The following is a 24,369-nucleotide window of genomic DNA, read 5'->3' as shown; positions in this document are numbered from 1 at the left end:
AAAGGCTGGGACTGAGGTAACTTTCCCCAGTTGGAACTGAACTTTCTCATCAGAGAATGGGCCTCAGAAGAAATGTTCCCAGACTGTGGTTGGGTCAGTGTAGATTTAGAAGAAATCCAGGGTCTGAAAAAACTCAAACAAGAAAAATAGTTCCAGTAAGAAATAATGAATTTCCTTTCTTTCTGTTAAAACTTATAACTATCTGATGAACAGACTACAGGGTAAAGCCGTCCTTGCTTCCAAATCAACAGAGGACCATTGTATGAATTGCCAGGTGTTTACATAAGAAGAATGAAACCTTTATAAGTTTTTGTAAGTAAAGAAAGAATTTACAGCTGGTTAGATGAAATTAAGAACAAATCATCTTAGATCACCTCTGTGATACAGGGAATGTTTGCCCAGGGCCATGCATGTTGTGCTGCTGAAATCTTGGGGCAGATTTACCAGAATTTGAGAGTGATAAAAATAGCCAAAAATTGGAAATATTGAGCACTCTTAATGATTAGTTAAATTGGTCAACCAATTTGAATTGGCATATGGAAGCGTTTTAGTAAAATAATTACATAATATAAAATATAATTTCCTTTAATTGGGGGCAATTACTGAGTGGTAAAGCATAGTAGAAGTAACTTGGATAAAGGTAACTTAAATTTTTCTCTGACTTCTCAGCCACTTCCTGATGTTTTCTATCAGTATTTTGGAATTGATAAAGACAGAATGGAACCTATATACATGAGTCCCGTTGGTATGCTGGGAATATCATATGGAGAATTTGTATCTTCAGTTGTCTGTTACCCATCCTCCCCATGTTTTTTTGGGCAACTTTTTGGGTAGGATTGTTTGGCAGGGGATAGAGACCCTCTACTGTCAGCACCAGTGAAACCATCTCTGGCCCACTTGTTTGAATAATTGTGTGTGTATCAGACTCATCTTCTCCAGTTGCTTTACATATTTTCATTTCAAAGCTAAGAGAACCACTGTTTAATGCTTTCAGGTTGTTTCTGCATCTGCATCTTCCATGATTTTCACCAGATGGCATTTAACAAAATGGGTATATTCCAGTTGTATTTGCCCAGTGTTTACTTAATACATCTACATTGTTTTTCCTGGTCTATTTTGGTCCACTTCATGATGGCAAAAGCTATAATTTTAGGCAGGACTATGCCTCAATCTGTAGCTGTGCCTACTTCCTTTCCTTTGCTCATCCATGTTAGCTGGCAGTTTTTCTTTTAAAAAGTTGAACAAAAATGGGATATGTGCAATAGAAATATATATATGTATATTTTAATACTTGTGGACAGATGTTACAAGTTGTTTAAGAACAACAAAATCACCAATGTCTTCCATTTTGAGATGTGTATAGTTTTGTAAGCATTAGTGCTTGGTAGCATATTGTAGTGCCATGTTAGGGGTTAGTGCATGAGCCTAGTAATAATTTAAACTTCAGGATGAATTATTGATAATAACTAATAGTGTAAAAAGAGTGGAAAATCTAGACCTTTTCTTTTCTCATAAATATCTGAATCCGTGATATTCTCCCTGGGGAAAAGAGATTAAGGCCAAAAAGACTCATTTATGAATAGAAATATGGGGTCACAAGGTGAGATACTGTCTTTGAGGATTTTTAAGCTTTCCATGAGGTAGGAAACCAAGTTGCCTTTGTGTGTTATGAAACCTTATATCAAAATGAGGCCCCATTTCATGATTCTGCTTTGCTCTCTTTGAGGTGAGACTGTTCTTACACTGTTTTCACATTGTATGTCTTGTAGGTTTATTGTTTTCCCACTCTTTTTGCATCAGATTATTTTACATTTTGCATGTCTTACTGAGATGCTATGTTAATTGCTCAAGTGAGTGCTTTTCTAATCTGAAGACCATTTATGTTTCCTATCTGCAGTATGCTACATGTTAACAGAAGAACACTGGTCAGTAGTTGAGTGTCCTAGATTAATTTCTCTTGGGCTTTTCCTGTTTCCAAATTTGCTGAATTGTGTATTGATGAGATTCCAGACCTTTTCATGAGAATTGGCAATGTAGCTAAATGGAGGCTACCTAGGTTGCCATGTATTAATATTAACTAACTCCCTGCTTGGTTATAGTAAATTGCCTCAGACAGCTTTCACTCTTTTCTCTTTTCCTTGTAGAAAGAAAAGTTGTTTTGTTCTGAAAGCATAGCTTTCTGTAGAAAAGAAATTCCTACCTCTAAAAGCTTTCTTGAGAACTTGGAAATGGCAGTTTTCTGGGGTGATTTTTAAGTCTCAGTATTAGGAGAGTCCAGGATTTATTGCCACAGATTCTATAGTTAGTATGATAGGAAATGCAAAACTTTTTTAATGTGGTGTGTCTTGTGTGCAGAAGCAGGCTTAAAGAAATTGACTCTTGGGCAGCAAATCTCGAGGGACCCAGGTTTAGATTCTTATAGTGTACTTAAAGTAGTTGTACTCCTGGTTCAATTAGTTGAGTGCCTGGGAGAATCCACTTCTGAAAAGCATTTAAACATTAAAAAAAATACCTCTGAAAAGGTAATGAATGCAAAATAGCACAGTATATAGGAAAGAATATTTCCTATTGCAAAAAAAAAAGCCATAAAACAAACAATTTTCAAGAGGTAGAATTTCAGTAGCAATAACAGTTTTGCATGTATACTAAGTTGCGTTAGCAGGGTTGTACAGTAGAATACTACTTGAGTTTGAGGCTCTGTGATAACAGAATTCCATGAAAGGAAAAAGATGCTGTAGGTAAAGAGTATGTAAAAGGTACTTAAAAAAAAACAAAACTATGAATGTATATGAATATGTCATTATGTGAGAAATCGCAACGTTTGTGCAAGTTAAAGGTTAAAGACCCTACTTGTTTGCTAGAGCAGAGGGTTAGAGCCATTTAAGCTTTTCTGATGCTTAACCTGGAAACGTACTCCTACTGAGTAAACCCCACTGAAGCTCATCGTGTGGGGATTTTGCTTATGATGTTTCTTTTAACAACAGGCATTTATAAAATGGCATACTTTTTGCTTTGTCACCTCATCTTTCTCCAGTAAGTTTCCTGGGTACATTTTTTAAAGAGAGAGAAAAGTTTGCTGTGTGTGTATATTTAGAGTTTAAAAAAACAGACTAAGAACTTGGATAGCTGGCTTTTCCTCATGCCTGTTAGTGTAGGGACGTTAGGATTTAAAGGTATAAAGCAAAAGGACTGAAGGGAATGGCCAGAGACAGTACACTGTCTAATGTAGATGTGCCAAGGCCTGTGGCCTGTGATTGCTTATTTTAACAAGAACCCAGCAAACTAGTTTCTTGATCTGAATCATACAGCTCTCACATCAGGATGTAATAACGGAATGAGGGTGACTTCTTACTCCCTTTTACCTCATGTTCATCTTGGCCATTTAGCACCTTGAAGATCCCTGAAAAAATTGTGTCTGTGTTCCCTTGTTTTCCCAGGGGAGAAAACTGAAAGATGAGTGGATCTAAGAAAATAGTGCCTCTTGAATATTAGATTCTTAAATGGCAACTCCAAAGGATAGAGAGAAGGCTATATTAAATTGATTATAGCTCCTCTTTAAATGTCCTATGTCTTCAGTTTTGTGTTAGAGACATTGGAATAACCAAGCAATATTCAAACATCTGCACGATCACGAGGACACCACTGCATATTACAGTGATGTCAGTAACAGTTTAGTTACTTAGAACAATTAAAGATTACCCTTAATAGCAACATTCATAGTTTTAAATGCTCAAATGTGCTACAAGTTTTTGTAGTCTCAAAGTATGGTTGATACTTTTCAATGTTGTTTTGGTCTCATGTTTACTCTTTGTGTACCTGTGATATGCAAAATATGAAGAGACCCTTGGCCTCCAGGAGTTTACATTCTCATGGTGCTGCTGGTGCAAGCAAATTGCTTCTAGTTTATTCAGAACATTGCTTGGCTGTTAATTATACCATGTTTGGAAGGATTCCTTGGCCAATAGTTTTCAAAAGCAGAGGGCTATGCTAAACTTCAGGGCATTGATTTTTGAGTTTACATTGTATTAGCTCTGCTGTTCATGAACTCCTTTTCCCCAGGGAGCTGTGCAGGTAATGCTTATTAATGTGAATCAAACTATTCTGCCTAAGAGCATCTTCATCATCTCTATACCACCTATGCTCTTCTATGCCATCACTGTCAGTAAATGGCCAAGAAAACTCACTGCTCCAGAGGACATCTCTCAGTACTCTATTTTCCCAAATTTTTTACATCACTCTCTACCCAAAAGGACCAGAAGTTGCAATTAATCCTTTTATAACTGAATAGTGGTCCTAATTTTAACCTTTTTGTGTGTGACTTTTGTACCTCTGTTCTGAAGCAGCATTGTGATAGATGTGGAGCACCTGCCTACATTTCTAAGCAATCACTTTATTAACCCACATTTTCAGTTGAAACTTTGCATGTAATTTCCTCTACTTCCTCTGAGTCAAGGGGTTTACTCTGCATGTTTATTAAAAGTGGGTCTGGATGGAAGTGCAAGCAATAGTGGCAGGCCCATAACTCTTATTTTAGAGTATAATATTCTAATGCATGGTTGAAAATGTCCAATGTTATGTGGCTACTAGTAATTAGATATATGCATTTATTAATAATGAAGCAATAGAGACTTAAACCACTAGCTTGAATTTATTGTTTGGATTATTTTCATTTTCTAAGATTATCTTACTTCCATTGAAAATGGAAGCTAGAAGATAAACAGGGGCAACCATAAGACATTCAAACTGTCAGGAATAGAGCATAACAGTGCTAACCCTCTAACCTCTTGCCTGGTTCCATTAGTCCCCAAGCATGTTTAAAAACAAAAGGCACAAACTAAGCATGTTCAAATAAATAAAGAAGCTGCTATGGCTATAATAGAAAGGTGCAGAGTTTCAGAAAGAGTATGGAATACCAGTGTGGAAGATGTAGAGTAACTAGGGATGGGGTTTGTCTGATACAATTTATGTGGCTTAAGTTTGGATCTCTTAAGACTAGAATCTTGGAAGTGAATAGAGGCAACATGGACATATTTCAGATGTTCCAGGATTTTCAGGTAACTAGGTGACTCTTTGGATGGTACTGGTATTACCCAACCATAAAAGATCCTTCCAGCAAAGGAGCCCATTCCATTTTATGGAAATAGTCCTTAAAATATAGATACATCTGTGGTTTGGTTTTTCTGTTGTTACTGTATTTAAGTTTTTAAAGAAATTTTTTTATAGCCAGAGTTTTATCCTTGATGTTTTGGTTAGACTTCATAATTTGTTGCCTAAAGCTTTTGATGCCAGGTAGACAGGAGCAAGTTTTCCTGTTTTGTAAAAAAGAAAAACCTTGCTGTTTATTTTCTTACTTGATGAAGAAAATAGATCAGTTCATTGTAGTAGCTTAAAATTTTTTGAGATTATTCCTGACTTTGAAATAACCCATGTAAGTACATGTGATCATGACAAGTAATGTACACATGTGATTCATTATATTTGAAAGAGACCTAAGTAGAAGAGAATTCAAGGTTAGACTGGATGATTTTCACTAGGCCCCTTCCAGGTTTCATGTTCTATGATTGAAAAATAATTTTTCCAAAATTATTTCAACCTCATTTTAATCTTCACTTTGAATACCTTTAGGAATGTTTAAGTGGAATGGTAACTTTCCAGTAGTTCCTAATGAATAACTTATAGTCCTTTTACCCAGTTCAGGAAGTGAAATGTCATATCCCATATGTAAAGTTTCAGTTTGGTACTTATCAATAAAATGTCTGCCAGACAATGAAACCAGTAAAGATTTAAGGACAGAGTTTCTCTAATCTCTGTTCCTATTATTTCCACTAGGCCATATTAAAATGTTAATATTAGAAGCCCAGACATCACAGATTTCTCCAGGAACCCATACTCGTAAACTTTTTTTTTTTTTTTCCTGGTACGCGGACCTCTCACTGTTGTGGCCTCTCCCGCTGCGGAGCACAGGCTCCGGACGCGCAGGCTCCGCGGCATGTGGGATCTTCCCAGACCGGGGCACGAACCCATGTCCGCTGCATCAGCAGGTGGACTCTCAACCACTGCGCCACCAGGGAAGCCCCATACTCGTAAACTTTTAAAGTCAAGAGTAGATATCTTAAGGTTAGAATTTTCAAAAGATTTTGTCTCCCCTGGTGATGGTATGCCATGCCATAAAGTATAATTTTCTCCCAGGGATAAATATTCTGGCAATACATTATCATCAGTCCGTAAACAACAGTAATAGTCTTGGCGCTTACCTTAAAACCACCTATCGCTGGTAATTTAAAAGATTCATGTTAAAATAACCTTTGCATAGAGTTTTACTTCAGTAGCTTTTGTTTTTACTTGTTCAGATCTGCTTCATTGCCTCATTGGTATATAAGATAATGTTAAAAGAATTCATTGAATGTTTGAAGTTTTACAAAAGGCAGCTTGCTTTCTAATCTATGCATCTTTGGGATATTAGAAGAAATATTCTTTGCTGTAAAAAGGAACTGCTGTAAAAGTTGGAAACTCTGCGCCTGTGTACATATATATTTTGGCAATAAAGCAGCATGGGCTGAGAATGCACTGAAATTTCACTGTGTTGTTATTTGGAATGGGTAATTCTAATAATGCAGTAAATTATGGAGATGGAAGAAGGAGCCTATCCACAGACCTGTGCTTAGGTAGGCGCCATATGTCAAATAAAGAAGACAAAGGACCTGGGTTTCTTGATGCCAAGTTGTGGCAGTTTCTGTTGTAGTGCAAGGGAAAAACAGGCAACCATATGAATAAAGAGGCACCTTATTTAAACTAGGCCCTTATGCCATCCCGTTTTACCTTTAGGGCCAACCTTATGCTAGGTCTAGGAGCAAATGTTTAGTTTCTGGTAAGGAAATAATGATACAGTTACTGCCGGTAATTAAGAAGCTTTTATATTTAATTTTAAAAAGTTAACTAAAGATGTTTCAACGCTAATTAAGAAGAGATCCTCCTAGATTCAGAGGAAAGGAAAGGAGTTTTTTCAGTTTTAAGAAAGCTGTTAAACAAACTTCCTTGGGATTGGCTATTGTCAAATGAACAAAAGCTATGTGGTTTTTGTGATGTGACAACTAATGTAATAGTTCCTTCCTTTGATTTATGAGACTATTCATTTAACACACACTGATAACTCCACTCCCAGGTACTGTGCTAGATGCTGGAGTTATAAAAATTGAGATGGTTTCTGCCATTAATTAAGGAGCTCAAAAGTGTACAACTTGGGGACTTTATATATGCAATTTTTTTGTTCTTACAAATACATGGAATTTTGAAAACACTTTTATTCAACATACATACAGTGCTAAATGATAACTAGCCTTAGAATCTGTTAATATCAGCCAGTCATTATTGATGTTATAGACTTCCAGAGGAGCTTTTATACCACTAAGGCTTTGTTTAAAAAAATCAGCCATTAGTGAGAACATTAGTACAATTGGTACAACATTTATGGAAGTCATAATATCAAAATTGTAAATGCACATGCCCTTTGACTCTGTTCCACGTTAGGAATCACTCCTACAGAAATACGAGGACAGATACGCAAAGACATGACAAGGATCCAATAAAACAATGGTTAAATTCTGATGTATTGATTATTGAGTCATATGCAGGTGTTAAGTAATTTGTGAGGCCTGGTATAGAAAGCTGTCTGTGACATGTATTATTTGAGAAGCAGGTTGCAGAATAATGTGAAAAATATAATTGCCTTTTATGTCTATGTGTCTGTCCACACGCATGAAGGTTATAATAGCTTAGCATTTATTAAGCACTTAATATTAAGCATTACTCTTAATTACATTAGATGTATTCATTAACTCATTTAATCCTCACTAGAGCCCTAGTTAGTTTTTAATCCCTATCTTACAAGAAGAGTTTAATTCTTCAAGTTCATGGCCAATAAGTAACCAAGCCACAATCTGAATCTAAATCATTTGGCTCCCAGCATGCTACATTGTGCCTCTCAGAAATGTAAGGGGAAGTATACTTTTACCCTTTCCTTTGTCACACATCTATATCTGAATTTTTTTCTAGAGTAAACATGTAATTTGTATTTGAGAGAAAAAAAAATATTTAAAACTAGCCAGCTTAATTTGATGTCAAGTTCAAGCATTTAATTTTCTATTGAAAGTCTACCAAAACAGCAAATCCAGAGGTTAAGGAAAATCGCTACGTAAGAACAGCTTTTTAAAGAAAGGAAATACGTTGAGGCAGACATACCCATACACAATAAGAATCCCAGGATGATTCAATGTAGTATTAGTATTAGGTCTCATTCTTTAGGAGTAGAAAGAGCTTTTCTGGTACTGGTTGTTGCCAGAGGCTTCGCCCTTACTTAACCAAATTTTGCAACTCAAAAGCATAAAGCGAGCCAGAATTTTCTCTTTCAAATAGTTTTAAAGGAAAATATCCTATATGCAGTCTAAAATGGAAAGAATCTGCTATTAAATCTGCTAGCCACTGGGGACTCCCCTGGTGGTCCAGTGGTTATTAAGACTGCGCTTCCAGTACAGGGGGTGTGGGTTCGGTCCCCAGTCAGGGAACTAAGATCCCACATGCTGCGCAGCGCAGCAAAAAAAAAAAAAAATCTGCTAGCCACATCAGAACCACATTAACTTCTCTGTGCACCACCACTAGGCTATCGTCTCTTGATTGTTCTAGTGCCAGCCCCTCCTTAGTGGTCTGCTTGCCGCCCTCCCACCCATTCTCCATAGGACAACCCTAATGAGGTTCTGAAAACGAAAATTTGATCCTGTCATAGGCCTCCTTTAAAATTCTTCAAGGTTGTTGGGATAAAAACAAACATCCTTCAGAAGGCCGATAAGACCTTGCATCCGCAGGTTTCTGGACACCGTTGTAACTCCTACAGGTCTTTTTAAGGGCCTTTGTATAGACTGTTCTCTTCGTCAGCTTATTAAATGCCTACTCATCTTTCAGACCACTGCTGAAACATTATTACTCCCACAGAGAGGCCTTACCTGACCCCCAAACCAGGTCAGTTACTTGCTATATGTGCTTATATCTCTATGTCCCTTTTCTTCAGAACCCTTACTACAGTTGTAATTTTAAATGTCTTCATGTGGTTATTTGAGTGTCCCATCTCTTGACTAGATTATAAACTGAGGATACAGAGTAGCTGTTTTTGCTTATCTTTCATCCCCAGCAGCTAGCATAATACTTTATAAATATTTATTAAATGAATAATATGATGAACTACTGAGCCACAGTGCTACATAAAGCAAAATAAAAGAAAGCATTTTGGTAAATGTTTGATGTTTTTATCATTCCTTTCATTATCATCCTGTTAAGCTCAGTTTACAACAGAAAAGGGAAACATATATTATGCAGTTAACTTACTGAACATAACCTACAGAAAATGTATGTACCCGTATTTCACATAAGAAAAAAATGATTTCTCAGTATTCATGACAGTTGTTCCACGTAGAAATAATAGTCAACATAAGTACAACGCTATTTTCAGGCCAAACATGCATCTTTAGATCAGAGCACTCATGGGACATTGCCTCTTAATCCCTAAATTTGCAGTCAAAATGTTTTCCGAAATAAATATTATGAAATTGATAAGAAGCTAAAATAAATTCTTAAGACAGATAACTATGAAACCTGGACAGAAGTCTCCTTAGTTTCTCATCTTCCAGAAACAGCTTCACAAATCACTTGGAAAATCAGTCTAGAGGTAAACAATAAACCACATTTCCCATTCATCCTTGAAACTGAACTTTCTTGAGAAGTGATCAAACAGCACCTGTTGTTGAAGACAGCAATAAGGCCTGAACATGATACTCAAGCTTTGATTCTGGATCAGTTTGTTGGCTTGGACTGGTCAGGAGTCCCTTCCTTCAGAATCTTGATGAGTGAATTTAAGCGAGTATGCGTTAACATTATCTTCTCTTTCAGCTGGGAAGAGAAATACATAGGTTATCAGGGAATCTTAAACTCTCAATCTGCTGGTTCTAGAAGCCACTTCAGACTTAAGTTAGTGATTGGGAGCTGGCAATACTGCAACACATTTCAAAAGGACATCTGTTCTATTTCTGAAAGAACTTTATACAACAAACCTAGAGCACAATAAGGTGACAGATAAAAAGTTTCATGTGGAAAAAGACCAGCCACTGCTGAGCATCACTGCTTCTAGTCTCCATCCTTCCTAGCCCTTATCACCAGTTTGGTGATAACTCCAAAACCTGGGGAGGAAGACAAGAATAAAGGGGGATAAGAAAGCTTGAAACAGAAGCGTTAATCAGGCTTTCCCTTTATTTTCCAGTAGCAAGAATTTTTTTTTTTTCCAATTCTTTGTTCACAGTAACAAATGTCTGTCTTTAATATTCTGCTAATCACCTTCAAGAGTAGCTCTGGTTGTCAGATTTAAAACAGATGTTTGTGGTAGCTAATTTTCAATAGTTTTTTCAGCTTAGAATAGCTATACCTAGAACCAAACTTAGTGTTACTCAGAATACAACCTGTACTCAGACTCACAAAGTTATCATGGATAAGTCTTCTGTTGAAGTAAAAAAAAAAGAAAAGAAAAGATATTTCTGCCATAATTTGCATAGCACAAAATCTACTTTTTATGATCCAAGATACAAGAATACACAAAATTCATCAGGAAATTTTGCTTGAACAGGTCACTCTAGAGCCCATTAATCTTATTTGGGTGCTCTTGGACACAATGAGTCATTTTTCTTACTTTAAAGATTTTTCTTCAGTCTTTAGCGTTCAACATTTTTACCGTGTGTTGGGGTACAGTTCTCTCTGCATTTATCCTACCTGTGCTTGTTGAGCTTATAGACATGTAGATTGTCTTTTATCAGATTTGGGAAGTTTTCAACCATTATTTCCTTGAACATTTTTTCTACTTTATCTTTCCCTTTTGTACTCCCATTACCAAAGCATATTTAGGTGTGCTTAATGGTGTCCAACAGGTCTCTTAGACTCAGTTAATTTTTCTTCATTTTTTTTTTCTTTCTTCTTCAGATTGCAAATCTCATCAGTCTATCTGCAAGTTTGCTGATTCTTTGCCCAATTCAGATCTGCTGTTGAGCCTCTCTGGTGAATTTTTCATTTCAGTTGTTGATTGTACTTTTGTTTTTTTTTTAAATTTTACTTACTTTTTTATACAGCAGGTCTTATTAGTCATCAATTTTATACACATCAGTGTATACACTTCAATCCCAATCTCCCAATTCATCACACCACCATCATCACCCGCCACCGCCACTTTCCCCCCTTGCTGTCCATATGTTTGTTCTCTTGTTGATTGTATTTCAACTCTAGGATTTCCATTTAGGTGTTGTTTGTTTTTTAAGCCCTTTTTAAAAAAGTTATTATTTTTTAATCTTTGGCTGCGTTGGGTCTTCGTTGCTATGCACGTGGGCTTTCACTAGTTGCGGTGAGCGGGGGCTACTCTTTGTTGCAGTGCGCAGGCTTCTCACTGCGGTGGCTTCTCGTTGCAGAGCATGGGCTCTAGGCACATGGGCTTCAGTAGTCATGGCTCACGGGCTCTAGAGCACAGGCTCAATAGTTGTGGCACACGGGCTTAGTTGCTCCGCAGCATGTGGGATCTTCCTGGACCAGGGTTCAAACTCGTGTCCCCTGCATTGGCAGGCAGATTCTTAACCACTGCACCAATAGGGAAGCCCCTTTTGCAAATACTTTTAATTGCTGCTTTGAAGGCTGTGTCTGCGAAGTCCCAACATCTGGGCCTTTTCAAACAGTTTCTGATGCCTGTATTTTATCCTGTGTATGGGTCATACTTTTCTTTGCATATCTCCTAATTTTTATTGAAAACCAGACATTTTAGATAACATATTAAAGCAACTTGGGATATTAAACATCCCCCTACCTCCACCCCATGTCCTGGCTTGTAGTGGTTATTTTTTGCTTATCTGTTTAGTAGTTGGCTTGACTATTTCCCTGATGTCTATTTCCCTCACAGTGTGCAGCTTCTGATGTCACTCCTTGGAGAACACAGCCTTGGAAATGTGCAGTCACCCTGGGATGACAGTGGATTTAGCAGGGCCTTCTTTGACTCTTTTTCCCTGAGCTCTGTGTAAACTGGATGCCTTTGTTGATATCACACACAGCTATTAGCCTTCACTAATTTCTGGCTGACTGCTCTATTTTGACAGTGCCCTGGGACATAAATTGCTCCACAGTCTAATCCAATTAAAATCAGACCCATTTATACGGGGGTAGTCTTTAAGGCCAGTCTTCTTTTGTTCCAACTTATTTTAGCTGTTTCCCTGATTTTCTCTTATAAATTTCTAACTTGTCCATGGTTTAGCTTACTGTTTACGTGGACTATTAGCTTCCTCTTAATTTCTCACCACCAAAATCTCCATTGTTTTGGGTAGAATCCTTAGACTTGAATATCCCCACACCCTGTTCCAAATAAAGTTAGTTCCCTTAGGAAAGCTTCAGAGCTCTTTTTTTACAATCTACCTCTTAATATGGGCTCCCAAGCTGGGGTGGGGTAGTGTCTCTCAGAGTAACACCCCTGCTTTACCAGCAGGGTGCTGGGCAGAGGCAGTAGCTTCTGGTCTTCTCTGCTTGCATCTGTCAGCATGAAGCCTCTGCCCTACAAGCAATCTGGGACAAAAGTGACTGGGTTCCTAGTACTCTTAGCCTGTTGTGCCAGTGGTAGAACTTGCACACTACAAATGGCTGTTCTTGCCTAGAATAGAGCTTCTGATGAGAAATGCTGGTAGCCTGCCCCTCCTGGGAAGATACCACAGCCCTAAACTGAGAGCTAGGGGAAAAGGATCCCTGTGCTCTTGGCTGCATTTGCCCAGATGAAGCCTCCCTCCCTCTGAGCTGGAGGGGCAAGGAAGGGAGGGAGTAGGTTGTGGCTCAAATGCCACAGGTTTTCACTGCTCTTACCAAGGTTTAGTAGATTTTCTTCAATAAATATCTCTTCATTTGCTTTAAGCCTTGAGGAAAATTTCCACAGACTTAAGATGGCTGTTTTCTTTATAATTTTCTTTGGTTATGGCTGTTTTGTTGGGGAGGGGTCCATGCAGCTCCTTGGGCCACCATTCTAGAAGTTATCTCCCATACAAATTATTTCTAACCACAGTATTTACTGACCCTGCTCATCAACTTAGTTGCTCAGAACAAGGGTAGGCGAACTATGGACTGCAGGATAGCCTGCTGCCCATTTGTTTTAATAATGTTTTATTGCTACAAAGCTATATCCATGTGTTTATATACCATCTATGGTTGCTTTTGCACTACAATAGCAGAGATGAATAGTAGAGACTGAATGGTCTAGCTTAAGACATTTGTCATCTGGTCCTTTACAGAAAAAGTTTGCCAATTCCTGGCTTAGAACATGGTTTCATGAGCTTAGTTAATTATGCAAAAACAGAAAAAAAAAATCACTGTTACCCTGTCCTAAAAGTTACTTAAACTTTGAAAAGTAAATGCCCTGGTTACTAAATGTGTAATTACCGAGGAATAAACTATTAACAGTGCTAAAAACAAAACCAACAGTAAATTCTAAGGTTGTTCTTCCCACGGCAGTAAAGTTATAGCCAAATTTCCACTAAGAATAAGCCAGCAAGCTACTGAAACAAAGTTTCTTTCTTCAACTGGAAACCATGAAATGCTAGTAAAGCCCATTTAAGTAAGAATTCTTAATGATGGTTTCAGCACTCTTTCTCCTCCAAGCTATCTAAGCATGAGGTGCTTGCAAAGAGGAAAGACCTATGAAGGATGATGGTGTCCATACCCAGTAGAGAGGAGGAATAGGAATGTGGAGCTCAGCAGCTCTCCACCTCCTCCTGAACCAGACTTGACAATATGGCTTTACTATTTTGCTTTGTGTCACAAATTCAATAAGGAATGCCAAACCAGGTATAAAGAATTACTGGCGTATTCACCATTTCACTGCCCCTAAATTCACGGGTACAGATAATTAGGAATTGCCTATATTAAAGGAAACACACAACCATCATGAAATTTTACCTCTGCAACTTTTTCTGGTAGAGATACGTTGTGAATATCCATCTCAGATGCGTTTACTATGGCTTTTGTTTTTAAGAGGTAGCTAAATAGAAAATATAGAGAGAAAATATTAGTACCATACCACAGTTATAATTATCAAGGAACCAAACTTGCAATATCTGTCAAGCAAAGATTGCCTTATTGCTTATTTCCATTTCAAGATTCATAATGTATTTTGTAGGAAAAATATTCTCAATTAATAAGTCATCAGAGGGACTTCCCTGGTGGCACAGTGGTTAAGAATCCACCTGCCAGTGCAAGGGACACAGGTTCGATCCCTGGTCTGAGAAGATCCCACATGCCTCAGAGCAACTAAGCCCGTGCACCACAACTACTGAGCCTGCACTCTAGAGCCTGCGAGCCACAACTACTGAGCCCACGTGCCACAACTACTGGAGCCCATGCTCCACAACAAAGAGAAGCCATTGCAATGAGAAGCCCCCGCTGGCCGCAACTAGAGAAAGCCCGCGCGCAGCAACGAAGACCCAATGCGGTCAGAAATAACGCAAAAAAATATATAATTTTTTACATATTAAAAAAATAATAAGTCATCAGAGAGACCCTGTGCCTCATCTCACCCCTTGCCAGCCCAGAATACATGATTTAAAATTATCCTAGGACAAACTAAAGACAAAAAAACCAGGGTGATATGAATAACTGAGATAAGTATAAGCCTCATAACTCTACCAGTAGATGGTGTAGCACAGAAGAAAAGTAACCACGATTGTGACAAATACTGTTGGTTGCCTACCCCAGAGCCATTCCTCAAGTTTTTGTTGCTAACAGAACCCAGATTTTGTTTAGGGCAGCAGTGTGTCCAGTCCTAAAAGATGAATCATAACTGTTCTGGGCCAACTGTGGCAATCTTATTCCCTACTGTCACATATTTGCTTTCCCAGCTTAAGGCAACCATGTGACATAGTTCTGCCAATGATAAGGAAATTTTTGCTGATAAAAAGAGACCATTCCCTGTGTTCCCACACTTAACCATATCCTTTTTCTTCCAGTTTTGGATGCTACTATTTATGGATGTAATGCTTATACTTGCAGCATCCAAGAGGAAAAGGCCAAGAGGACCAGAGATGCTGACCCAGAGCCCTGTCATGGCTGAGCGACTAGAACAATCCTGGAGTGGCCAACTGCCCCACCCTGTACTTGTTAAAGCCACTCTTTGGTTTTCTGTAACTAGCAACCAAATTCATTCTGATACACACAGACATAGATTTATCATATTCCCAGACTCATGCTACCTATACTTTCCCTTTTTTTTTTTTAAATTTAATTTTATTTATTGACTGAGTTGGGTCTTCGTTGCTGCGTGCGGGGCTTTCTCTAGTTGTGGCGAGCGGGGACTACTCTTCATTGTGGTGCACGGGCTTCTCATTACAGTAGCTTCTCTTGTTGCGGAGCACAGGCTCTAGGTGCGCCGGCTTAGTTGCTCTGCGGCATGTGGGATCTTCTCGGACCAGGGCTCAAACCTATATCGCCCACATTGGCAGGTGGATTCTTAACCACTGCGCCACCAGGGAAGTTCCCTAATTTCTACTTAATCAGAAAGAATATACTGACCTTTGAGTCCAGCTCCTCATTTTGATTAAGAAATTACTTAAAAATCTCATAATGCTTTTCAAATTTATATTAAAAATTTTTGTTACTAAAAGCGTATTTCCCTGAGCAAAAACTCAATTACAGGTTGGCTGGAATAATTACTTAAAACTGTTTCTAAAAAAGATTCGAGGTTACGAATAGCACACATTTAGAAATACTTTTCCCTGTGTCTTTAAACTTAATTCTAAATAGAAATTATTTAAGAATGAACTAGAAATTGAAAGTAAAATATCAATCCATCTAAAGTACACATATCCTGTTGAAAATCAGCATTGAGGGACTTCCCTGGTGGTCCCCGGTTAAGACTCCACACTCCCAATGCAGGGGCCCATGGTTCAATCCCTGGTCAGGGAACTAAATCCCGCACGCCGCAACTAAAGATCCTGCACGCCACAACCATCCACACATGTGCCGCAACTAAGACCAAGTTTAGCCAAATAAATAAATAAATGTTAAAAAAAAAAAAAAATTGGCATCGAAGAACAAATAGTGTACCTAATGCGCACTGAACAACCTCATGGCAAAGGATGGGCTTTATTTTTAAGGTTGTTTGTTTTTTGTTTTTTTGTTTTGTTTTGTTTTTTGTTTTTTGTTTTTGGCGGTATGTGGGCCTCTCACCGCTGTGGCCTCTCCCGTTGCAGAGCACAGGCTCCGGATGCGCAGGCTCAGCGACCATGGCTCACGGGCCCAGCCGCTCCGCAGCATGTGGGATCCTCCCGGACCGGGGCACGAACCCGTGTCCCCTGCATCAGCAGGCAGACTCTCAACCACTGCACCACCAGGGAAGCCCAGGTTGTTTGTTTTTACGGAGTCTTAACCACTGGACCATCAGGGAAGTCCCATATTTATAAGTTTAAAAAAAAAAAAAAAAATTTATTTATGTGGCTGTGTCGGGTCTTAGTTGCGACACGCGAGCTCTTTGTTGCAGCACGCAGGCTTCTCTCTAGTTGTGGCGCTTGGACTCCAGAGTGCATGGTCTCAGTAGTTGCGGCACGCAGGCTTACTTGCCCCGTGGCATGTGGGATCTTAGTTCCCTGACCAGGAATCGAACCTGCGTCCCCTGCACTGGAAGGTGGATTCTTAACCACTGGACCACCAGGTAAGTCCCCCCTATTTATAAGTTTTATTGCTCTTATTGTCCATAGCTCAGCTAGAAACACCCATCCAAGTGCATTAAATGAGGAAAAGGAAACTTTCTGTTTTATGAATGGAAATTAAGCTTTGGAGTTAAGACATGGACTCAATTCTCAGCTCCTCCACATCTCCAAGCCCCAGTTTTCTTACATTAAGAACTCAGTAAGGGGAAAAAAAAAAAAAAAAAAAAACTCAGTGAGGTAAGCATAGTACAATACCTGACACAAACTAGGTCATCAATGGCTGTTTTTGTTTCTAATAACCAAGAAGAGACTTTGATGGATGTTTCCGTTTGTTGCAATAACAGAAAAGCTTAAGTAAAAAGTAGAATTTATATTTAGAAAGATAAGAAATATCCAAAGTAATTCATGAGAAGGAACAAACAATAGGGAACTTTTTCTGACTTTATGAGGCCACATGTTCATTACTTTTTACTTTTCTTTGTGTATCTGCTTCATTCTTCTTTTTCTGTAGACAAAATTTCTCTGCATTTACATGCATGACATAGAAAATATCTACCCTAAACCTAGAGCTTTCACTTCCCAACTTCAGCACCAGTTCCATCTACAGATGACCAGTGTCTCTGGGTCTTTATTTCAAATTCTTAGGGTAAAAAGCCTGATTGGCTTAGCTTAGGTCAGGTCTATTCCTGATCCCATCACCTGGGGGTGGTATCACACAGGATAACAAATATGGCCACAAAGTCCCACACTATGGGAGGGAGACGGGCTAGGCACAAACCCCAAAAGTGTCTACTACAGCATTATTTTGCAAAAACTTACCTTCCAAAAGTTCTTGGAATGAAAGAATATCCTCAGTTATTCCATGGTATGATTATTAACACATGGTATGATTATAAGACATCCAAAATGATCATAATGTTATAAGACTATGTTTTGGTCCCATTGCCATCTTTTTTGTAAGAAACAGTACCTAGCTTTAGCATCTTCTCTGGTACAAACATTCTGCCTTTTCTGGAAGATGTTTTAAAATTTATTTGATAAAGAATATCTAAGTCTACTTACCACACCATTTTGTCAGTGGAAAGGCAGAAGTGACTTCTCAAGGCAGCAAGGGCAGCATGAGTAGAATACAGATGGAAACCAATGGGAATCTCACAGGAACTACAGAATAAAAGGTTGTATGTGCTGGGAGGAAAAAACAGGATTTGGGTTAAGAAAGAAAATCAGAGAACAAATACAAAATAACTCATGTTATGGACTCATTCCTAAAAAATAGGCTATCATAGGAATGAGACTGAGGAAATGTCACATTCAAGAAAGGTTAACTCAAGGGCTTCCCTGGTGGCGCAGTGGTTGAGAGTCCGCCTGCTGATGCAGGGGACACGGGTTCGTGCCCCGGTACGGGAAGATCCCACATGCCGTGGAGCGGCTGGGCCCGTGAGCCATGGCCGCTGAGCCTGCGCGTCCGGAGCCTGTGCTCCGCAACGGGAGAGGCCACAACAGTAAGAGGCCCACGTACCACAAAAAAAAAAAAAAAAAAAAAAAAAAAAAAGAAAGGTTAACTCAGAGATTATAGATACCCTTGTGGATTCTGGCCACAAAAGCAATCATATGATATGTAACTGTCATTTCACTGAAGTAATTTATATCTGAAAGCAGAAAAAGAGCTAACAAATAAGATTAACATTTAAACAGGGACCTCCCTGGTGGCGCAGTGGTTAAGAATCCACCTGCCAATGCAGGGGACACAGGTTCGAACCCTGGTCCGGGAAGATCCCACATACCGCGGAGCAACTAAGCCCGTAAGCCACAACTACTAAGCTCGCGTGCTGCGACTACTGAAGCCCGCGCGCCTAGAGCCTGTGCTCTGCAACAAAGAGAAGCCACCTCACTGAGAAGCCTGTGCCTAGCAGTGAAGGGTAGCCCCCGCTCGCCACAACTAGAGAAAGCTCACGGGCAGCAATGAAGACCCAATGCAGCCATAAATAAATTTATTTAAACAAAAAAACATTTAAACATATAAAACTACACATGACCATATAAATTAGCTACCATTAAGCCAATTTCCAGTTAAAGTAAAACAATCAAATCGATTAGGGCTTATTAAGCAATTTATTAATAGAATTCAAATCAGGTTTTGTTTTGTATTTGCAGATATAACAAAAAATTAAAAAATTACCCAGATAAAATGCAAAAGAAAGAAAATAAATCATATTGTCCTAGCAAGCTATTTTATTTTCCTTTATCCTTTGAAAGATTTCTGGATGAGGAATCAGGAAACATGGATTTTAGTTCTAGTTACACCATGTAGGTAAGTCACTTACCTTATTTGCTGGTATATAAGACAAATCCAAATATTACAAAAAATATTTAAGAAAAAATTAACTGTTTCATCATTCATGTACTGAAAGCAATTTAGAGTGGTTTAGTAAGGGAAAAAAATTATCTGTATAAACATACTATATGCAGTAAATGAGTACTAATAAAGTATAATAATTGCATGGCTAAAAATAGATTCATGTCAATGGACACTAAAGACCAAGCAACAAAATATAAATTTACTGGTAAATGAAGTCCCACACCACACATTCAGTATTGTATTTTTGTGACTATATTACCAAAAAGCAAGCCATGAAATAAAGTTGCATTTTTATTAATTCCTAAGTAGGAATTTATATCAGACAAACCACAGTACCTATAGACAAATGTCTGTAGAAACTAATAAATGGCACAGAGCTGGGACTTCCCTGGTGGCGCAGTGGTTAAGAACCTGCCTGCCAATGCAGGGGACACAGGTTTGTTCCCTGGTCCGGGAAGATCCCACATGCCGCGGAGCAACTAAGCCCATGCGCCACAACTACTGAGCCTGCACTCTAGAGCCTGCAAGCTACAACTACTGAGCCCGCACTCTAGAGCCTGCAAGCTACAACTACTGAGCCCGCATGCCACAACTACTGAAGCCCGCATGCCTAGAGCCTGTGCTCTGCAACAAAGAGAAACCACCACAATGAGAAGCCCTTGCACTGCAACAAAGAGTAGCCCCCGCTCGTCGCTACTAGAGAAAGCCCGCACGCAGCAACCAAGACCCAATGCAGACAATAAATAAATAATTAATTTTAAAAGTGTCTTTAAAAAAATAAATGGCACAGAGCAAAATGTAAAGAGATCCCAAAATTATGCTTAGCATGTAACATATAACAAATATTTCATTGAATATTAGTCTGCTAATGGCCCAGGAATGAAGGTTTGTATCACACCAGGTAAAGAACTATGATCATCTGAGTGCCTGATGAAGGCAAAAGGAATACAGAATGGGTAGTGGAAGAGGGTAGTTATAAATACCAGCTATGACCATGTGACCAGTTATAGGAATGTAATTGTCATGAATATCTCCTCATTTTGTTATGAATAGGTTTACATGTATATGTGTGTTTATGTTTTCTTCCCTTTCTTTTCCCTTATGTATCATAAGATGTACTGACTTTTTATTATAGTATTTAAGTATTAATTTTACATCATAGTATTTAAGCCATGAGATATCAAGGAGAAAAGTAAGTATCACTTAAGGACTTTATCTCCTTTTCTGGAGGAGGGTTTAGTGCGTTTTTAGTTGTATGCAAGATAGCTGTAACATGTTAGGAAGAATACGACCTTGTTATTGTCTTTATTTGGAGATTAAATATGGGTTTAGGAGATGCATGTGGATGCCAGGTTAACACGTAATGATTAAATTTGTGTGTCAGCTTGACTGAGCCAAAGGGTGCCCAGTTATTTGGTCAAACGTTATTCTGAATGTGTTTATGGGGATGTTTTTGAATGAGAGTAATATTTGAATCAGTAGACTGAGTAAAGCAGTTTGCCCTCCTTATCGTGGGTGACCCTCATCTAATTAGTTGAAGACCTGAACAGAACAAAAAGGCTGGCCCTCTCATGAAAAAGGGGAACTCCTCTTGCCTGACTGCCTTGAGTTGTAACACTGATCTTTTTTTCCTGCCTTTGAACTTGAACTGAAACGTTCAGGTCTTCCTGGGTCTGAAGCCTGTTGGCTTTTGTACTGGAATTTACACCTTTGGCTCATGGATCTCAGGCCTGTGGACTTGGACTAGAACTAAACCTCTGGCTCTCCTGTGTCTCCAGCTTATCAACCTTGTCTCTTGGGACTTCTCATCCTCCATAATCTAGTGAGCCAATTCCTGACAATAAATCTCTTCCTGCTGAGTCCCACGGCTCTCCTTATTCCAAACACATGGAACTTTCTGTTCAGTGTTTTATAAACCATCTAGATCTGTACTGTGTATTAAGAATGCAAGCCACATAAGTAATTTTACATCTTCTATTAGTTTAGCTTCAAAAAAAAGTAAAAGAAACAGGTAAAATTAGTTTTAATATATTTTATGCTACCCAACATTCGAAAACATCGTCATCAAGGGAATTCCCTGAGGGTCCAGTGGTTAAGACTCAGCACTTTCACTGCCCTGGGCCTGTGTTTGATCCCTGGTCTGGGAACTAAGATTCCCACAGCTGTGCGGCGTGGCCAAAAACCAAAGAAAAAATCAGTACTTTTAAATTATTCAATGTTTTGGGCCAAGTTTTCAAAATCGGGTGTGTATTTTGCACTCACAGCATACTTCAATTCAGAATGGCCACTTTTTAAGTGCTCAATAGCCACCATGTGGCTAGTGGCTACGGTACTGGACAGCACAGTTCTAGCTAGATGTGCTTCCCTCTAAGAAGATATTCAGAGAGTTTCTGCCTCTGGCCCCAAATGAACCAGTTCCAAGCAGGCCATCACTCCTTCCCTCTCTGTTTCCTTTGGGTGGGAAGAGGACACTCCTGCAAGGATAGGGAGTGTCTTTCAGTTAGGGAAGAGGAGCTGCAGAACTCTTCCTGATTACTGAGTACAGCAACTAAGAATTCCTATACGAACTCTATTTAACATTAAAATTGAACCAAACTGTGGTCAGAATGAATTGTCTTGCTGTTAAAACCAACACTGAAAACTGAGTAGCTTTGTACTACTGAATTCAACTGAGTATTTTGTTGTTACTTGTAAATCACACTACAGTCAAGATGCAAAGTTTACCAGGCAATATTCAAGGAACTTTCCACCTGTGTTTTTCCCCGGGTTACAGCAGAATTAGTCCTGCCATAACTTATTACAAATTCCAGGTTAAATGAAAACTTGTAATTCCTAGTTATGTCAAAGGATTGTAGTTTATGGTAAGTGATTCTCACTATACACTTAAAGGTAATTTTCTTCTTTTTCCCCTACTAGACATAACTTTCTTAAACTCACTTCACTTGCACAACCCACTAGGGAGATGTGGCCCTCAGAAAGACCTTAAAACCCTCACGCAAATATCTTTTCCATTTCATTAATACATCAAGTTCGTACAAGACTCAAGTAAAGGGAGCATCCTTCCAATACACTGTATGGATGGAACAGACTTTTATTCTAGTGCAAGATAGGAATAAACTGTTTTCTCCTCGTACAAGTCGGTTCTACGCTCCTCAGTCTCATTAAGTCAGGGAATAACTAGAGATCTATCTGCAATTCTCAGTACGTACCTGCCTTTGAGCGAACCGTCAATGCCAACTAGGAAGGGAGCCTCCAAAACTACATTATTTGTGACTCCTAGGAAGACAAACACGGGTCAGAAAGACTACCTGTGAGGCATTGAAGGGAAAAACTCTCCCCTCCAGAAAGACTCATCATGGCCACAAAAATCATGAAAAGTGATTCGCCCCCGACCCCTGGCAATGGAGTTAATTTCCTTCCAAATTTTCATCCCGCTTTCCTCCCAGCCGGCTCCCAGCCACCCAGTAAGAAAGCGGCAACGCTTCCCAGACGCCGTGCCCACTCACTGGAGAAGACCACGGCTGCTAGGGACCGCGACAGGTCCCAGGCGAGGTGCACAGAGTCAGCGAGCACGGCGTGGCACTGCGCACACTGGAACACAGCGCATCTCTCGGGCTGCAGCCACCATGGCAGCCGCGGGCCGGACGGCTCCTCCGGCCCCAGCCCGGCGGGGCCGAGTGGCGAAGACCCTTTCACCACCTGCGTGTCCCACTCCATGGAAGTCGTAAGAGAAGGTTCATCAATCGTCTTCTTAGCGCCATCACAAAAGTCACCCCGCGGCTGCTTTGCAAAGCGCGAGCGATGCCTCCGCGGCCTCGCCGCCATCTTCCTGCAGCTGGCGCCTCAGTTTCAAAGACGCACCATGCCCCGCCCCAAGCTTGGTTCCTGGGTCCTCATTGGACAACGTGAGCCGGGTGGGGCGCTGCCGCGCACTCGTTGCCTGGACACGCCGTTTGGCGCCTTCGTGTTGGTGAGGGATGGTGAAGAACGTGCGTCTGGTGGAGGGGAAGTCAGCCTTTCTATTGGTCAACACCAGGAGACCCCGCCTTTGAGGCATTTTTAACCAATGGAAGTGCAGCTTTCTAAATTTAAACTCTGTAACATTCGGTTTGGTCAACGCTTAGAGCGGCGCCAGAGTTTTGAACGGCGTTTTTGGGAGTGGAGGACCGATCCTCTGCGTGGTCGCCTGGATTGCAGTTCGCCATGACCGTTCCCTCCCTGGAGGAGCTGGACTCCTTCAAGTACAGTGACCTGCAGAACTTGGCCAAGAGTCTGGGCCTGCGGGCTAACCTGAGGGTACGAGGCAAGTGGCGGGTGGGGTAGGACGAGCGGCCTCTACGAGACGCGGTGGGAGGGGACCGAGCGGGAATTCCAAAGGTTGAGGCTGCTGTCCCGGCCCTGGGGCGGTAGATTTGGTTCACAGAAGGGTCCCACTAACTCTGCAAAACCGAGAGGGAGCCATAGTTTTCACCTTATGTTGAGGCTGACTTTCCTGGGGACTCACAAAGACACCGACTCCAAAAGGGTTTGTTTGGTTTCGTTTTATTGGAAGTACTCAGTTATACTTACTTATACCAGGGCATCAGTTAGGAAACGCAGGCCCAGAGAGCTAAAGGAATGCTGCATCTAAATGCCGATTAATTGTTAGGCAGTCACAGAAGTAATTGCCTTGGCTTTTGGAAAACTCCAAACAGCTAACATTTCTGTAAATTGTAACAGCGCCCCAAATCTGCTACTTAAATGGGGGACCTGGAAGAAAGGATGACTTTTAGGGGACCTCCCCCGTGGATAAGTTTTTACAACTCAGCCCTGATTTAGTCGGATCGTTCCTCTATTGATCACTATTGTGGTAGTGTTCTATTCAAAACCGGTGAGGTCTTTGAGACTTCAGAACGTTTGGGGGAAAATGTAAGGGTTCAATTCAGGATTGGGGTTCTCTATATTTTATTTTCCCACATCATATTAACGTGTACCCTGGAGTTTTGTTCTGCAAGCTGTGGTATTTACACGGAGTGAATACCTAAATCAGTCCTCACAGATGTTTTTAAGTGGTTTAAACAAAATAATCAGGGCCCATGCACCTGTTGGAGCTGAATGATAAAGGGCTATCTTTGGAGATATTTCTGAGCTATAGTATTTAATGGCTCCTCAATACTTCATAAACAAAATCTTAATTCCTTGGTTTAAATCTCTTAAATTTTTTTTTGCAATCTGGCTGGAATCTTTTATCCAGTGCAGCATCCAGACTGTCCTGGTGCCTTA

At 39.9% G+C, this 24,369-nt stretch overlaps 2 protein-coding genes across 26 annotated transcripts in view; one reads left to right on the top strand and one right to left on the bottom strand.

Moving 5' to 3' along the window:
* NUSAP1 (nucleolar and spindle associated protein 1) overlaps positions 1-24,369 on the top strand; it is a 67,954-nt gene that overhangs the window by 11,054 nt on the left and 32,531 nt on the right. For 15 of the 22 annotated variants that reach the window (XM_089905206.1, XM_089905251.1, XM_089905232.1 and 12 more), the window contains one exon: positions 15,051-23,403. In XM_089905206.1, the coding sequence (XP_089761332.1) occupies positions 23,311-23,403 (93 nt within the window). In that variant the 5' untranslated portion in view covers positions 15,051-23,310. The remainder of the gene's footprint in view (positions 1-15,050; positions 23,404-24,369) is intronic. The other 7 variants (XM_089905259.1, XM_022587421.3, XM_089905235.1 and 4 more) reach the window with 1 other exon arrangement.
* On the bottom strand, positions 1,898-23,001 carry OIP5 (Opa interacting protein 5). 4 transcript variants are annotated; one of them, XM_089905289.1, is made up of 5 exons: positions 22,614-22,998; positions 22,317-22,383; positions 17,811-17,933; positions 13,982-14,086; positions 1,898-6,733 (listed from the first exon to the last, which is right to left on the bottom strand). In XM_089905289.1, the coding sequence occupies exons 1-5, from the start codon at positions 22,930-22,932 to the stop codon at positions 6,622-6,624; spliced, it is 726 nt and encodes a 241-aa protein (XP_089761415.1). In that variant the 5' UTR covers positions 22,933-22,998; the 3' UTR covers positions 1,898-6,621. The 4 variants fall into 4 exon arrangements, with proteins under 4 accessions (XP_089761415.1, XP_022443130.1, XP_089761410.1 ...); XM_022587422.3 differs by having other exon boundaries at positions 6,704-9,936; positions 14,005-14,086; positions 22,614-22,986; XM_089905284.1 differs by lacking the exon at positions 1,898-6,733 and adding an exon at positions 17,004-17,097 and having other exon boundaries at positions 14,007-14,086; positions 22,614-23,001.

This window comes from Delphinapterus leucas, chromosome 2 (assembly GCF_059928025.1).
Source record: "Delphinapterus leucas isolate spDelLeu-1000000601 "Yukka" chromosome 2, BTC_Dleu_Yukka2, whole genome shotgun sequence".
Classification (NCBI taxonomy): domain Eukaryota; kingdom Metazoa; phylum Chordata; class Mammalia; order Artiodactyla; family Monodontidae; genus Delphinapterus; species Delphinapterus leucas.
Note: the sequence above shows the minus strand (reverse complement) of the source record. Positions and strands in the feature narration are given on the sequence as shown.

What these genes read in the sequence shown, in the direction of transcription:
- OIP5 (XM_089905289.1), bottom strand. Translation starts at nt 22,932, where the DNA reads ATGGCGGCGAGGCCGCGGAGGCATCGCTCGCGCTTTGCAAAGCAGCCG. An exon ending in TCCACTGACAAAATGGTGTG is followed by an intron (nt 14,087 to 17,810) that starts GTAAGTAGACTT and finishes TTTTCTATTTAG; the next exon opens with CTACCTCTTAAAAACAAAAG. An exon ending in AAATTTCATGATGGTTGTGT is followed by an intron (nt 6,734 to 13,981) that starts GTTTCCTTTAAT and finishes GCACTACAACAG; the next exon opens with AAACTGCCACAACTTGGCAT.